We start from the raw sequence: 15453 nt of genomic DNA on the forward strand, positions 1-15453 counted from the left end.
GCTAAAGGGCACTAGGGGCCTTTGGGGAGGTGTACAAGGCGTGTAGCCACGGATTGCAGGGAAAGACAGGGACAGAAGCAGTTGGCGACAATCGTGCAGCAAACAAGGATGTGTCTTTTCTGCAGGCGCACTTCACTAGAGGATATTTTTGTAGGAGACTGACAGAAGACCGCATAAACGGCAGCAACGAGAGCGCTTGCAGCAGCGGCAAGAGCCACAATACAGAAGCAGTTGGATCACAATCAAAACAACCCAAAAGCGCTTCACGAAAGCAACCAAATATCAAGACCATGTGCATTAATGACTCCTAGTTAGGCCCGTACAAGGCCCCTCAGTCCCTGGAGACCTTATGTAGGGTGCTCGCCTTCATGAGGGGCCGTCCTTCACATAAAAAGGGGCCAGGTGAGAGAATAGAAGCCCTCAATGTCAGGAACTCGGAGCGATGCATGCGCCACGCTTGTCTATGGCAAAGCCCCAAATCTCGCAAACGTCCCGGCCTCCAGCAACGAAGTCGTCAACCTGCAGAAGTTTGACCACCACCCACCGGAAAGCGTGCATACACAAACTGTCAAAAGGAAGCACTTAACGCCGGACATATATGCATATGGCATTCATACAAAACATCAATTTGCTATTGGCTAAAAGGGCTATTCCGATTGGATTCCCAGCTGAAGTAGTGGAACGCCCAGCTAGCTATGTGAAAGTCACGGTTGCATGTATTACCCCGAATGTCGCATTAATGTATTGCTCTTTGAGCTCTTTGGTTGTTTCCTTAGGCTGAAAGAGGCCGGTAAGGGACGGCCAGTTGGCGTCAGCTGCAGAGAACAGACAACATGCATTTCGCACAAGAAAGACACAATCGGTGGCTGTGGGCATGCTGCATGGAAGCCCCCGCACTGCAGAGTCAACAGAAGACATTCAACTTCATACGAAGCTAGTAATCGCCATCAGAATCCGATCCTCACTTTTGCAAGACCAACAGAAGAAGCCAAATAAGCAGGTTAAAGAGGAAAGGCCTAGAGCCACCGTTACTTGGCACAGAGAGGATTGCCCAAGATGGTAACTGCCCATCAAGCTTGGTTGCAGCAAGAAGGCCTCTTACCGTCTCGTAAATTGCAGGTTCCATGGATATGGGTTACGTGGAGACGTTTTTGTCGAAGAGTGCCCCTATCTGTGCCTCGCTGCAGTAGCACATCTACTGCACCGCAACCGCCGACAACGTGAAAAAGGCAGCAGCGAGGAAGAACAGCCTTCAGATGCTCTCTTAGGGACTGCCGTCCTCCCCGCATAGTTATCCGCAGGAGGGAACCTCCGCATGCAAGAGCCTCTGAAACGCAGGCAAGCGCAGCTGGATCAGCAGCGGAGGAATCGTCATTGCTGCACGATCCGTCCGGTTGCCTTCTTTTCTTGCGCTTTTTGGATAAGGCCTCCGTCTCTACCGATTCAGTGTCTGTACACCCTGATGCATCGACTTCAACACATGCGCCTTTCGCCTTCGTCCTGCGAGCCGATCCACCTGCTGATGCTGGAGGCGCTTCCTCCTCCGAATCGTCTTGCGGGATCTTGCTTTTTGCTTTAATGATAGTGCACGTTTTGTCTGCAAATAGGAGGAACAAGCATAAACACGACACAGGGAAGACTGCGATTCTTCTTCCCTCTTTTCGCTTCTCCCAATGCTCTCTGGTGACATGTCCCGCACCCCACACTCCGACACGCGACACCGGGCAGGCAACAAGGACGCAAGCAGCAGCAATAGCAGAACGACTTGCCTTTACATGCGCCGAGCGTGGCGCCTTTGACAAAGTTCGCGTAGAGTCCGCTACAGAGAACCGGCAAAATGGCAAACAGCACTGCACAAAGACCTTTGCTTCCTCGCGCGTTAGAGAGCGTCGATGGTACATGGTGGCTACGGCTGTATTTAACCAGGGCAGCACTAGGACGCAGGATAATCCGGTGCACCTTGGAAAGGCGCAGTTTAGAAAGAACCGCCTTCAGATGTAGGGGAATGGAGAAAGTAAGGGGCTCAGATAGAAGTACAAGATACTTAGCCGTCAGGGAAGTTGACGACAAGCAGGAACGGCAAAACACGGACAGAACGAAGTACCAGCGACAGCAATCGCGGCATAAACAGAAGATTAACAAGATGAAGCAGGCCAAAATCAAGGAGGGCAGAAGGGAAAAGGGTGGTGACAGGATTATACTTGGGCTTGTGTAGGTCACCGTCTTCATTGAAAAAACAATGCGAGTTCTGTGTATCCTTTTGCCCAGCTACGCCCCCCAAGCCGCCCTGACGGCCCCTGCGGTTGTTGGACTGACTCAGTCCGTCATGTAGCTGCTGCAACAAATCAGTCTCCATCTTGCGCCTCCTGCTGCTGCCGCAACTGCTGCCGTGTTCGTCTCCTCTAGATCTGCTAGTGAACTTTACTTGGGACCTGCACCGGCGGATGCAATGTCATGCAGACGACCACAAGATGTGTGGAAAATTCGCTGCTCGAACCTCAAATAGCCGGATACGGCGGAGGTTCAACGTTTCCAAGGCAAGCCAAGAGATGGGGAAGCACCACACATGGAAAAACACAGGCTTACTGCGAGCAAAGCTCAAGAAATGGCGCACAGGGGAGAGCCCAGCGCTGGCAAGCCAAGGGGGATGCAAGGAGAAACAAGAGAAGGATATTATATAGGGGCACTGAGATAATACGCGGACTGGATTCCCCTGGCAGTTCGCAGTAGGGCCCATTCGCTGCCGTCTACGTCTAGGCGAAGGAGGGAATATTGAGGGGCACTGAAGAGGCAGGTGAGGTTCATGATAAGGGTGAAGCTTACCTGTTCTTGGGGATTTGCGCAAAGTTGCAAAGACAGGGGGACCGATGACCATTGAATGCCTTGGGCTCCTTCTACTGTTCCCGTCTTCCCATAGGGCCTCTGATGCCTTCAGCATCTTGAAGCAAAACAAGCCCTGAAAAAGGATAAAGATCCGAGCGAGATATCACAGCATATAGGCTTTTGGAAGGGTGCTCAACTAGGGCCCTGAAAGCGCATGCAGCCAGCTGGGGGCCCCACACCTTTAGCGCAGTGGTCTTTTCCGGTGTCTCCATTTAAAGACTGTTCATCGTTTGCTTCCTGCACATGCTGTGCTGCCCTGTTGGTCATACATGCTAACTGGTACCTCTATGTGCTCCAGTGAGACTGAATTCGAAGCGAGAAGGCGCAGAACTCAGGCTGGCAGCGACCACGCCTCACGGCAGTGGAATCAATCGCACACGCAGAGAAGGGGCAACCTTGCCTCCCGCCAGTGTCGCTTTAGTGCATGAAGCATCAACTTGAACAGAATGAAGGACCAAGTCTCTCTTGAGTTCTTACCCGCAAAAGAGAAGAATATCATCTCAAGCTGGCTCCTGCACCCCGTCGATTTCTTGGCTTTGAGTGTCCATGAGCCACAGTCCATGCCCCACTTAGCAGCATACGCACATTCTGTAGCATCGGTGCACTCATTCATCACTGCTAGAGGAGGGATGTGTGACGGGGCAATCCACAGGAACAGCAGTCTTGTAACGCTTCACCAATGCCATCTGTAGGGAGGCATTTAACTCCTGACTCAGTGGGAGGTGAATATAATGTTATTGATTGTCTCTTATAGGACTCGGGCATTCCCCTGCCCTCGCCTCTCAGAGTTCCCGACGTGAGGGGAGAAGGACAGCTAGTGTTTGCAGAGTGGCCGCCTCTTGGCACTCCGAGCATTCCAAGCTACTTGAGCATAGCAGCAAGCATACATGCGCACAGCATTGCGTACTCTTCTACTGAGGTGAGAATACTCTGCTGTGGCAAACTCATTACACAAGCAGGCAAACCAATTTGTCAAAATTTAGCAGTTCTCAGTAGAGTACCACTACTGCAGTAGATCGTGTTCATGCGTAGTTCAGCTACCTACATCTTTCCCCAAGCAGTTCAAAGCAGACGTTTTGGTGTTCTGTGCCTGTGCGTCGAGATCGCCTACATGTTTGAGAGCGGCAGAGTTCTCCACTTATCCCCCTTCCAGGCAAGCACAAGCGAGAGACAGTGCGAGTAAAGGAAGCAGATCTGTGAAGCAGCTCCTGAGCTTAATTGATGGCTATAACGACACATACAATAGTCGGAAACAATTGAGGGACCACATCAACACGACAGCGGTGGCGCGAATCCGTGCTTCCGTCGGATACCTGAAATGCGCCAGCCTCTCGCTGCGAGAAAACGGAAACCACATGCATGAAGGAACTTAAGACTAAACTAAGTCCGTGGTGAATCCGCTTCTCATAGAGAAATCTCTAAGTGCAAGCACAGCCGATGCGTGCAATACAGTCGATTTGAAAACCCCAAAAGAGGCATAAGAAAGATTGTCAAAACAACATATCGTAGAGTAGTTGTGCATAAATCTAGGTGTAGAAAATATCTCAATGATAACAGGCAGCTTTTCAAGGAATTGTATTGGGTGAAAGTATTAGATTAAAACAGTACGTGCTCTAGGGAAGACCAGTTACCAAGGAACGCAAGGCATGCCGTCCATGGCAACTACCTGCGTGAACCAAACAGAAACGAAATAAAATTATCCCGCAATCAGCGGCGCCAGCAACAGCTCCTCGGTCAACCACCAATGTTGGCATTCCCCAACCCTTTTCATTAAGAAATTCCGTAGAGCGTGTCCTCGGCACACATCAGTCCTACAAATCAAAACTCTTGCAGTGTCCTGTAGATTCTCCGCTTCCACACGCGGTTGACGTGCCCTCGCAGCAAGGTCCGCGGACAATCCGGGGAACTAGGAAGCTTTAAAAAGAATCAGAACTTGGCGGGTCCGTTACGCTTTCAACTTCACAAAAATTGATCATGTGCGACAGAACATTAGTTCGTGAAACGAAGACGATTGCTCCTAAAAACCTGGAGTAAACGTCTTTGCTTGGTTGCCCTCTGGAGCTTCTTGCAGTCAAGCACATTTCCCAAGGAACATTAGAAGTACGCGATTCTCACTGAAGAATCCGTGACTGCAAAGTACTGGCGAGCTGCCTGTAAGGTGGACACTTCCTGGCCGTATGGCCGCACTGCATGGAGCCAGTCCTTGGATCAGCCTCGAAATATACCGTGCAGTGTTGAAGGTGCTGACAGCGGAAAGGGGAAATTGGGAAGCAGGCGGAGACCTTTTGGATAAATTTATGTGCGGGAACTGACCAGAGTGGTTTGGCACTACCCGGTGATTAAATCGAAATATGCTGGTAGGTGGTACGTGTGTGTTAGCTTCGAGTCCAAGGAGAAGCTTATTGCGCAGAAATTTTCGATGCCGCATGCTGAAAAAAATACTTGTATAGACTACATGGATCGATAGGTGACTCGGCATCTGACTTCATAGACGCTTTGTTACAATCCCCAATCACCCTCACGACTGGCACAAAACGGCGTGCCACACTTGCGCTCGCAAACTCGAAGTAACAGCTGGCCGTTGAAGTTGTTAATGCCCCGCCTGGGCTCCAAACTCAAGTCAGCCCAAAGCTTTAGGAGTTTATCAGGGAGAAGCGAATGGCTGTCTACATCGACAACGCCCTAGTCCGTAGCCAAAACATTCAAGAATACATACAGCACTTACCGCGCGGACCAGCTGTTGCCGGAGCATCAGTGATATGTGCAGGCAAGCAAGTGTTTGGCTTTTATAAGAATAATTGTCTGTCTGGAATCCTATTTTTGGCTAAAGTGATTGAGCCAGATTCGGCAAGATTGAGGCAATAAAGGCGTGGCCTTTACCTTTTAGCACACCAAGGAGGTTGAAAAAGTGCAGGGACTTGCATATTGGTGCGAACATTTAATTTCTGAATGTTTCTGTTGGGAGCTACTTTAACTAATACATTTTAAGCGTCTCAATCTGTTACCTAGACAGAGGAAGCTGGTGCCACATCAAAGGATGCATGTCGGCTACGTTTAAACTCCTCCGATACACACAGATTCCAATTGTTAGTGTCGTTTCTTTTTCACAACTAAGGCTAGTGACGTAGTGCTGATTACTTTTCCTCCCAACACACAGAAAAGAAATTTCCACCCTCCACATTAGAGTTTTGTCGTTATTCTTGTTGCTCCACAAAGTAGGGGAGCATTATCTACTGTGGGAAACGAGCTCTGTGCACTGCGGCAGGACATCAAAGCATACCAGCACTATTTGAACTGACTTTGGTTTCCTGCTCAGACCGGCCATCAGTCTCCAATATGCCTAGGTCGATTTTTTAGGAGGTCGATATCCCTATACTTTTCCGCTTGCTTAGGTCTTTCTCGCAATGTGCCTTTACAACGAAGGATGTCCAGGGCATCGCCAACGTGGTCGGCACCAACATAGTTGCTGGGGCTGCTCTCGCGAAGCTCCAGCTATTCGCTGTTGTGCGGCGCACCGGCTGTCATCTAGGACAATTCATGGTTTGTATCGGCATGGCGTACGCCTTATACCTTCAAAGCACCCATGCATCCAATACGATTGCAAAACCCCAGAATGGCAAAAGAGTAAAGCACTGCTGTTTTGAGAAGGACCTGTACGTTCCAGCTTGGCTCAGCAGCGCCGTTTTGCATAAAGCGCATGATCATATTCTTTCGGGCCAAGGTGGGACGCATATTACAGTGGAAAAGCCAGCACGCTATTTCTTGGCATGTAGATGTGTCCAGCGGCAGAGAAGTGTCCACTTTCACGCCCAAATTGTCGGCAACTGCAGCAGCACACTTGTTGCAAACTCAGCTTTTTGCCTAGCCTTCAGGCTATTGAAAGGGCTTGAACCTACCTTACTATGAGCTTTATTGTTGGACTGCCTGGGATCAAGGATTAGGATAGCATCTGCGTCGTTGAAAAGAGACACAGTAGAGGCCTACTTCATTCCTTGCTCCAGCTGTGTCGTGGCTCAGAGTGCTGCCCAATTATTCATCAGTAATATCTGAAATCGTCATCGATTCTCCAGGTATACTGCTAAGACGAGAAACCCGAAGTACTCAAGTGCATTCTGGACTGCTTCTGTAACGCCGATACACATTGATCATGCATTAGCACTGCGACCACCCTGAGGCAGATGGACAGACAAGGCGGACCGACGGTACCCGTCTGCAAGAAATGCGACTCCATGCTTACAAGCATCCATTTCCGTGGCTTGACATTCTTCCCTGTGCCAAGTGGTTTATAATGCAATAGCAGACTCGCCTAACCGCTGCTCTCCGGCATTCTTGGCCGACATTAAGGAGTCTCTCTTTGATACACGCCTGGACCTAGTGATCTGGAGACAACAGGCTCTCTTAGCACCGGAGGAATTTAGAGGAAAGCTGGTTGGTCCATGCGAGTGAGTGCGCAAACCACAAGAGATACAAGCACAGAATTATATTAAGCGGCGGCTGGTAGTATGTTCCGAGCATGAAAATTTTATCTTTGGTGAGTCGTCAAGCTGCACAAGAAGCGCCAGGGGGCAACCAGACGAGGGCTCTTTATGCCAGGTTTCTGGGACCAATTATCTTCATTTCGCAAACTAACCATCTGCCTCACAGTGCCAATTTTCATAAAAATTGAAGGTGCTACAGAACTGCTAAGTTCTGGCTCCTTTTAAAGCTTCCTAATTCTCCGAATTGTCCGCGGACCTTGCTGCGAGGGCACGTCAACCGCGTGTGGAAGCGGAGAATCTACAGGACACTGCAAGAGTGTTGAATTGTAGGACTGATGTGTGCCGAGGACATGCTCTACGGAATTTCTTAATGAAAAGGGTTGGGGAATGCCAACATTGGTGGTTGACCGAGGAGCTGTTGCTGGCGCCGCTGATTGCGGGATAATTTTATTTCGTTTCTGTTTGGTTCACGCAGGTAGTTGCCATGGACGGCATGCCTTGCGTTCCTTGGTAACTGGTCTTCCCTAGAGCACGTACTGTTTTAATCTAATACTTTCACCCAATACAATTCCTTGAAAAGCTGCCTGTTATCGTTGAGATATTTTCTACACCTAGATTTATGCACAACTACTCTACGATATGTTGTTTTGACAATCTGTCTTATGCCTCTTTTGGGGTTTTGCAATAGGCTATACTGGATGCATCGGCTGCATTTGCACGCTGAGTCTACTCTATGAAGCGCGACGGCTTTGCTTAACAAGTATATTTGTTAGTTCCTCTACACATCTCACTGTTTTCTTATAGCGGGTGCCTCCCACACACCGGCAGTCCGACTGCAGCGAGCCATTGTGCCACCGCCGTCGTGTTGCAGCGGTCTTCTGCGTTCTTAGTCCAGCCGATTTCCGTTTTAGCAATGGATGCACGCATCTGCTTCCCTCACTGGGCCCGCTCCGCTTTTCTTCCTGCTAGGAGGGTGGGGATAAGTTCGAAACCCTGCCGCTGTCCTACTTATAGATTATATATAAGCACGAACCGCGAGGAATTGTGTTTTAAAAGGGATGTTTCGGGTTACGGTACACTTGCAAACGTTCTGGCGCACCAGTAGGCTTTAAAGTTGATATTTTAGCTGTCTACATAAGGCGCAATGTTGTGTACGTGTGCACTAGATAATATGTGCAGATACGTTTGATTGCTCGAAGTGCTTAGAGGCTGTCAATATGCACCTCCTAGCTGTACTTTTGCCGTTATCGGGTACTGTGTGCGGCGCAGGCGCAGGCAGGGAAAGCTATCGCGCTTCATAAAAGGTCTCCGCTGGGAGACACTTGACTTCACACTACACTCTTGAGAGACAGCTCTTGAACAATTCTTGATCGCACACAAATTAAGCTTGGACTCTTAGTGCACTTTCACCTCCTCAACCAGCAGCGGCAGCTTTCCGGTAGTCGCGCAAGGCGGGTATCAGTGGGTTGCAGAGGAAGCTATGCGTTCCTTCAGATACACATACATACAGAGCGTCTTTGCTTTATCTTATTTGATCAAAATGACTGATTCGATGTATGTGTTTTGTCTGCGTGATTGTATGCGTGCGTGGTAAGGGGGTAAGTGCCTGACCATACACATACACTGAAAAGGGGGAAGTACCAGTGCGTAGAACAGAACCGACGAAAACGTAGATCTTACAACATCAAAAATGCGGAAATACTCTTAGTCAGAAAACAAGTTTCCAGAACAGAGGATTGGGCCCCTTCGCTGGACAGGGGAGAGTATGATGCTTTGTCTGCGGTCCACTGGCAGGCGGAAGGCCCATGGGAGGTTTGCTTTTGAATCGAAGCCCTACGAACCAAAGTCGCTGCTCGAATCTATTTAATTTGTTTTTTTTATTGTTTAAATGCCACCTAAGCTTAATTGGTGGCTCATTCATGTATTTCGCCATTCTCTATTCGCATCCGCACCCCAACTTTCTTGAGACCGAAACGGCGCGCCAGATCAAAAAGTCACACTTCATCTAACTGTCCATTTTAGACAATATAGCATCGATATTTTATTACAAACCTTCTTATCAAATGTCCTAGGAGTTTTTTTCCACCCCAAAATTTCTTGCATTGTGGTTCAGCAAGGCCCGGGGTATATGGGACTCCCTGGCGGTCTCTGGTTCTAGTGTTTCTCGTAAGCCTGTCTCCCCGCCTTCCCACAGCGAACACGTTCCAACAATTGACAATGCAGGGGCAAAGGCGCAGCTCTATGGTCCCTTCGTCTCCTATGCCCGCTCGGGGTGCCCGTTCGTCCTCCTCTTTACTCTTGTCATCTTCTGCTCGCGCTTCTCCCTCATTAAGTTCAACCTCAAGCCCCAGGCTTAGCCGCACAGTTCCCAATCATCGCAGCAGCATCAGCCGCACCAGCAGCCTCAGCAGCGATGGAAGCAGCAGCAAAAGCAGCAGTGCCTCTTCAGAAGGCTCATCGCGCCCTTCCTATTACCGTGAGTTTCTCATCGAACATTCTATGTTGTGGAAGGGAGAGGATGCTTCCATGTTTCCCCGTGCCCCTTTCTGCTCTGCGGAGCATCTGTCTTCATTCCTCTTGTGCCTATTCCCCTTAAACGACGTTTAAACAACTTCAAATGATCGGTCTGGCTTTACCTGAATCTCTCTTCTCATTGTATTGATTTTCCCCTTGTATTCTTTACCGCTCTCTCTTGCCGCAGCTACTCACGGAAGGCCGCCCCCACCCTCCGGCCCAGGAGCTCAAGCAGCCTTGGACGAGATGTATGGTCCACACATCTCGGTGTTGTGTTTGAACGCTTACCTTATACCCCCTATTATCTCTTGGAATCCATATTTATGGGCCCCTTTTTGGAGCTGCAAGAGGCCTCAAGCTAGAGCCGAGCAAGTACGTGTTTAATTCTTTCCATCACGGAACACTGCGATAAGTCTGTTAAATTAGAAGTTCTCCAAGAAAATGTACTTTCTGTCCGAGCCTCCATGTGCATTTTGAGGACTCCTGTGGCTTCTTTGTCCCTCTGTTTTCCTTTAGACACTCAGTGTCTGCATCGTTTAATTAAATCAAGGCATGCGCGTGCTTTACAATGATTATCTTCTGGCCCCTTCAGTTCTTTGCTTATGATTCCGACTGGTGAATGTCTCCTCCATGGGTTCTACCCTTCGACTGTGCGTCTATGTCTCTAGATTGGCCGTCTGGCTGCACAGTTCGACGTGGTGTGTCTGCAAGAAGTGTGGGGCACGAATCTTGTGGGCCTTAACTCCACAGTGCTACCCACGCACAACATTCTCCCGGACACGCAATCGGGCAGCGGCATCCCGTGGTTGGGGGAGTTGATCGATCCCGTCCGGTTGTACACCAGAAAGACCGGGGGTTTGTGGTTTGCTTGGCGCCTGTCCAAGTGCAGCCTTCTAAGGACGGAACGCCAGCTGTTTGGTTCAGATTCCCGAGTTCCGTTCTCTAATCAAAATGTAACGGTGGTAGAGCTCGATGTCTCCAACGTTTTCCGTGGCAAGCGACTCGTCTTAATCGGGACTCACTTCAGTGTCTTGGGGCAAAAGCCCCGTTCCCACAACCTGGACGAGCTCAGCAGGTTCTGCAAGGAGGTCGTCTGGAAACAGTATCTGCACTGGCTAGCCAGGCAGCTAGCGGGCACGGCGGGGGCTAGCGGGGGCCCGAACGCACCGCCGTCTTTGGTCGCAGATACGGCGGTGCTACTCTTGGGGGATTTTAACCTAGACCCCATAAAATGTCCAAAGGACTACCGAAAGCTGTGTACACTGGGGGGCTGCGCTGAGTTGAGAGATTTATTCATCAAGGAGAACAACCCGAATTACGCAGCGCAGTACACGCATGTGTCACAAGAGGGGAGGCAGGAGATAAAGCGGAAAGACGGATCAATACAGTTTACTGGCAACAGTCTCTTCCCCTGGCCATTTCAGGGTAAGAAGGGACTTAATACACGGCTGTGTCACTCTGGAAATGTAAGGTCTGAGAATACTTGCTCCATTCGCAACAACACATGCGTGTGCTCTTTGTCAAGGAACACATTATATTGGGGCATTCCTTTTTTTTGTGCGTCGCGATATCTTGTGTGTAACTTATCGGGGTTTTCCCTTCCCATCATGCTGTACGCCGGCCTCTTCAGCTGCAGAGAACTTGACTTCGGGAAAGCTGGTGCAGCAACTTTTGCATGGGTGCAGGGGGTTTCTCTGTCACAGATGTTGCTCTATATCTGCGTGTGCATCCCCGTCTCTCCGTACTCAGGGCGGGTAGACTACATGTTTGCAGTAGACAGTCTGTACCTCAAGCCGGACGAAGTTCTTTCTCTGGTGGATCGATTCCCTCCTGAGGAAGTTGTGGGACCGGACTTCGAAGAGCTGGACATTCCAATCCTCAAAGACGGGGGCCTCGTTATTTCCTTTGATAAGATTAGTTGTTTGGGTAGGACAGAGCCGAACTCTAGTTTGCTTTTTTGTTGGCGGTAAAATGAACGAATACATGTAAATGTATCCTTGTTCTAATCAAGATGCCGTGTTGGGCCTTTCCGTGCAATTGATATGTTTGCTGGAGCTGCGTCAGCTGTAGTAGCTGCTGCTTATACTGCCTGCCTTCGTGTTGCTTTCAAGGAATGGATATCGTGGCCCAGCGGTATGGGGAGGAGTTATCGGACCACTGGCCTCTTTCGGCACGTCTCTGCCTAGGGAGGCCTAAGATAAGGCCGGAAGCTCTCCCGTGTCCCCGTAAGGAGCAGTTGCTTAGGGGAGACTCCCTGTGCATCGATAGCTCGTATGCAGGGGCCTCTCAGGCTGACCTTATACACAGTTTACAGGCCGAACGGCAGCTGCCAGCCAACCAGTTAGCCGGATGGAGACAGAGCAAAGCACCTGCTTTCCTCAAGCCCTCCCAAGAGGTACTGCGGCTGCGACAGCAGCGAGAGGAACGACGGCAAGCCGCTGCAGAAGCCGCTGTAGCGGCAGCACAAACAGCGGCAGCGCAAACAGCGGCAGCACAAACAGCGGCAGCACGAGCAGCGGCGGCAGAAGCAGCGGCGGCAGCCGAGTGGGAAAGGCAGCAGCAAAAGGCACAGGCAGAGATGTTAGGCAGGCAGGAAGAAGCAGCGCAGCCGGAGGGGGATTACTCTGGAGAGGCCGAAGCGTACGGAGAGGAGGCCCTTCATGAGCCACAGCCAGGAGGCCCCCCATCACAATTTCTCCAGGGTAAATATTCTTCATCTATCTCTGGCTCTATTTCACAATGACCAGTAGACTAGCCCTAGCCAAGAAAGTACCCTGGGGGGTTCAAGAAGAATCACCTGTTTAGCTGCGGAGCGCCATGTGTGTGTTTCTGCTAACAGGGCAGAGGGCAGAGAGGAAGGGGCTGCCCCTTGCAGCCCAACGAGCCGACGCCGCTATGAAGGCACGGCGCAAGCCCTTAAGGATGTGAGGGTATCGCATATACATTGCAGCCCATCGCACAGAAAAAGACACTGGTGCTGTCCACAATATCTGTACAACGCTGAATTCCTAATTTATGTTTTGACCTTTGCTCCTATAGTGAAAAGCTTCGTGACAGCCTTTTACAACCCCTCTAACAGAGGCGAACTCCCGGAGACGCTCGGCAGCGGCTGGAGGGTTTGCGCAGCCAGCAGATCAAGGGGTATTCCCTCAAATGAATTTTGGTGTTGTAACGCCCCCGCGGGCTTCTCGCTTGGTGGAGAAAAGCCATCTAACAGAGCAGAAAAGGAGGCAGCCACCACGGGGTCTCCTCCCGCTGATGTCTGGCGGGAATCTGTTGAAGGGGGCCATGGGGGTGGGCCACTTGCAAGTCCCTCGACTGAGGGATTGGTGGGTGCCTCCGCCTGTTCACAGCGTACATGCATCCCACTATAGACTCAAAGGGGGATGCAGCAACCGTTGTTGCTTGCGCTTGTGTCATATTCATTGTCTCTAGTTTTTTTTGTGCAGTTTCCGGCTTTCTCGCATCCCTGCGTTCAGACCAAATGCGTGCATTGCCCCTAAGGATTTTGTTTTTGGCGGGAGGAGGGGAGGGAGGCACCTTTCGGGAGCCTGAGGGACTTACTCCGATGTGCGAGGTGCAATGAGTTGTTGTTCTCGCGGGTGGGGTTGTTACTGCGAAAGGCCCCAACATCTCATCGCGCCGCCCACTTAAACTATTGGCGTCGTACGCACTTGCGGATCCGCGGCTATCGCACCGCAGCCGTTGAGGAGGAACGTGGGATGTCCAATACCTGCTGTTCGGCTTTGCTGCCGCTGTTGCCACTGCTGCAAGCCATTGCTCAACCTCGGAGACGCCTAGCCCGGAAAGGGCGCTGCACCCTACAACTTTACATCTGCAGCGTAGGAGAGCCATGTGGGAGACACACAGAACCAAGGAATTTGCACGTGGGAGTCATATAAAGAGAAAGATACCGACATAACTGTGGCAGACCGTTAAAAGGGCGTCGGCGGGCGCCAGTACATCCAACAATGACTGGAAGAAAAAGCGGCCATGTGAAGCGAAAATGCCTCAACACATGGCCTACTTTTGTTCGACTTCTTCCGGCAGGGCCAGAAACTCCTCTATGTCCTGTGGCTCCCGCGCGTTGCAGAGGTCCTGTGGACGCAGTATAGACAGCAACATGGCGCATGAGGTAGCCAGAAAGGGACAAAATGAGGCGGAAGCGCAGAGAGGTGTATATGTAGGCCCCAGAGAAGGCCCCTAGAGGGGCTCATCAAATAAGAGTGATTGTAGCTTCACAATGCTGCGTGGAAGAGCTAGCGCCTGGTAGGGGCATGGGGGAAAGAGAAACCAATGCGCAACAGTAGTGTGCGCTGCCTGGAGCGCTCACAAGCACACGAGCTCGAGACTCCAAGGCAGCAGAACAAATAGCTAGATGCGGCGGAAGGATGTGCGTGGAAGGACCGCAGAGAGGCTTCCTTGGTTCTCTTGAGAGTGGCGCGTCTACAGAGAGGTGCATGCAAAAGTGCGGGGGTAAACGGGCTCAGCGTGAAGAGAATGCTGCATAAAAATAGCTGAGGAAGACGAGCAGCTAAAGGGTGAGGGGACTCGATAGAATACCTGTTTAGTGGCGAGAACGAGAAAGGGGATGTCTCGGTGCAGCACAAAATGCTCATCGAAAAACAGCTCCAGCAATTCTCTGCGAGCCTCCTCGAGCGCCGCGGGGCGGGAGGCGGAGTCGAGGGAGAAGCACACACAGTCGCAGCCCTAAGGCGCAAATGGACGCACAGATTGAGAGGTGTGCAGGATGTAGCCGCGAGCGGTGGGAAGCGAAAGCTTTCAAGGTGGCCGAAGAACCAGAGCGCACGGGCACGGTGAAGGAAAAAACACATTTTAGTCGCTTCAAGGAAAAGACGGAGCACGTTGCGGGTAGCCTGTTGGACACAAAAGCCATCAGTGAAGGGGCAGCAAGAGCTCCTGGAAGAAGACACACAGGTGGAAAAACGCGTGCGAGCTGAAGAGAAGGGGGTTCAAAGCCACCCGCACAGCCCACCCGCTGCAGTCCCTGCCACTGGAGCTGCTCGCCATCGGATCCTGCCACATCGCAGATTTCTATCTCCACTGCATTGCCCTGCCTTGCGCATCTGCTACTAGGCGCTGTGGGAGCCTCAATGTCTGAGGCAGTGGCCCCTAGCAGCTCCTCATCCGCCTGCTGCTTTGCTCCTCGTGGCTTCGAATAAGACGAACCCTGGGGGGCTAGCCGGAGGACGAAGAACTCCCTAGCAGCACGAAGCAGCAGAAGTAACAGATGCAGTGGCGGCAGAGCTCTCTACAGGAGCAACATGCAGACATTATACAAAAGGGTCGATGCCCTACACGGAGACAGGCACTGCGAAGTGGACAGCCGCACAGGGGTGTGGCAGCTGCTGCTGCGGCATCGCTCACGTGTTGCTGCCAAAGGAGGGCTTTGTAGGAATGAAGGCCCCAAGCTTCAGTCTGTATACCATAGCCGTCTTTCCAGCAAAGCGTCGACCAACGAACAAAACCTTCAGGTGTTGCGCGGGGGCAGGAGAAGCACTCCATAGGTGCCACCAGGCTGAGCCCGTGCGACGACGAGGGAAGCTTCCTGGTTTCA

General features: G+C 51.2%; 2 protein-coding genes across 2 annotated transcripts; one reads left to right on the top strand and one right to left on the bottom strand.

Annotated features, from left to right (window-relative positions):
- Window positions 1–426: 426 nt before the first annotated feature.
- LOC34618407 lies at window positions 427–2356 on the bottom strand. Its single transcript, XM_022731738.2, has 4 exons — window positions 2202–2356; window positions 1103–1959; window positions 724–815; window positions 427–519 (listed from the first exon to the last, which is right to left on the bottom strand). Exons 1-4 carry the CDS (start codon window positions 2354–2356, stop codon window positions 427–429), a joined length of 1197 nt encoding a protein of 398 aa, XP_022588845.2.
- A 3185-nt stretch (window positions 2357–5541) lies between these two features.
- LOC34618405 lies at window positions 5542–12803 on the top strand. Its single transcript, XM_022731736.2, has 8 exons — window positions 5542–5741; window positions 9475–9639; window positions 9719–9837; window positions 10063–10247; window positions 10544–11300; window positions 11625–11801; window positions 11987–12577; window positions 12715–12803. Exons 1-8 carry the CDS (start codon window positions 5542–5544, stop codon window positions 12801–12803), a joined length of 2283 nt encoding a protein of 760 aa, XP_022588843.2.
- The last annotated feature ends 2650 nt before the right edge of the window (window positions 12804–15453 follow it).

This window comes from Cyclospora cayetanensis, unplaced genomic scaffold (genome assembly GCF_002999335.1).
Source record: "Cyclospora cayetanensis isolate NF1_C8 unplaced genomic scaffold, CcayRef3 CcayRef3_contig_7, whole genome shotgun sequence".
NCBI classification, from domain to species: Eukaryota; Apicomplexa; class Conoidasida; order Eucoccidiorida; family Eimeriidae; genus Cyclospora; species Cyclospora cayetanensis.

Excerpts from the sequence above, each read along its gene's own strand:
- LOC34618407 (XM_022731738.2), bottom strand. The coding sequence starts at position 2,356 with ATGGAGACTGATTTGTTGCAGCAGCTACATGACGGACTGAGTCAGTCC. Across the intron at positions 1,960-2,201 it reads GGTGACCTACACAAGCCCAA|GTGCACCGGATTATCCTGCG; the intron begins GTATAATCCTGT and ends CGCCTTTCCAAG. Across the intron at positions 816-1,102 it reads AACCTGCAATTTACGAGACG|CTGACGCCAACTGGCCGTCC; the intron begins GTAAGAGGCCTT and ends TGTTCTCTGCAG.
- LOC34618405 (XM_022731736.2), top strand. The coding sequence starts at position 5,542 with ATGGCTGTCTACATCGACAACGCCCTAGTCCGTAGCCAAAACATTCAA. Across the intron at positions 9,640-9,718 it reads TATGCCCGCTCGGGGTGCCC|CCGCACAGTTCCCAATCATC; the intron begins GTTCGTCCTCCT and ends CCCCAGGCTTAG. Across the intron at positions 12,578-12,714 it reads CCCATCACAATTTCTCCAGG|GGCAGAGGGCAGAGAGGAAG; the intron begins GTAAATATTCTT and ends TTCTGCTAACAG.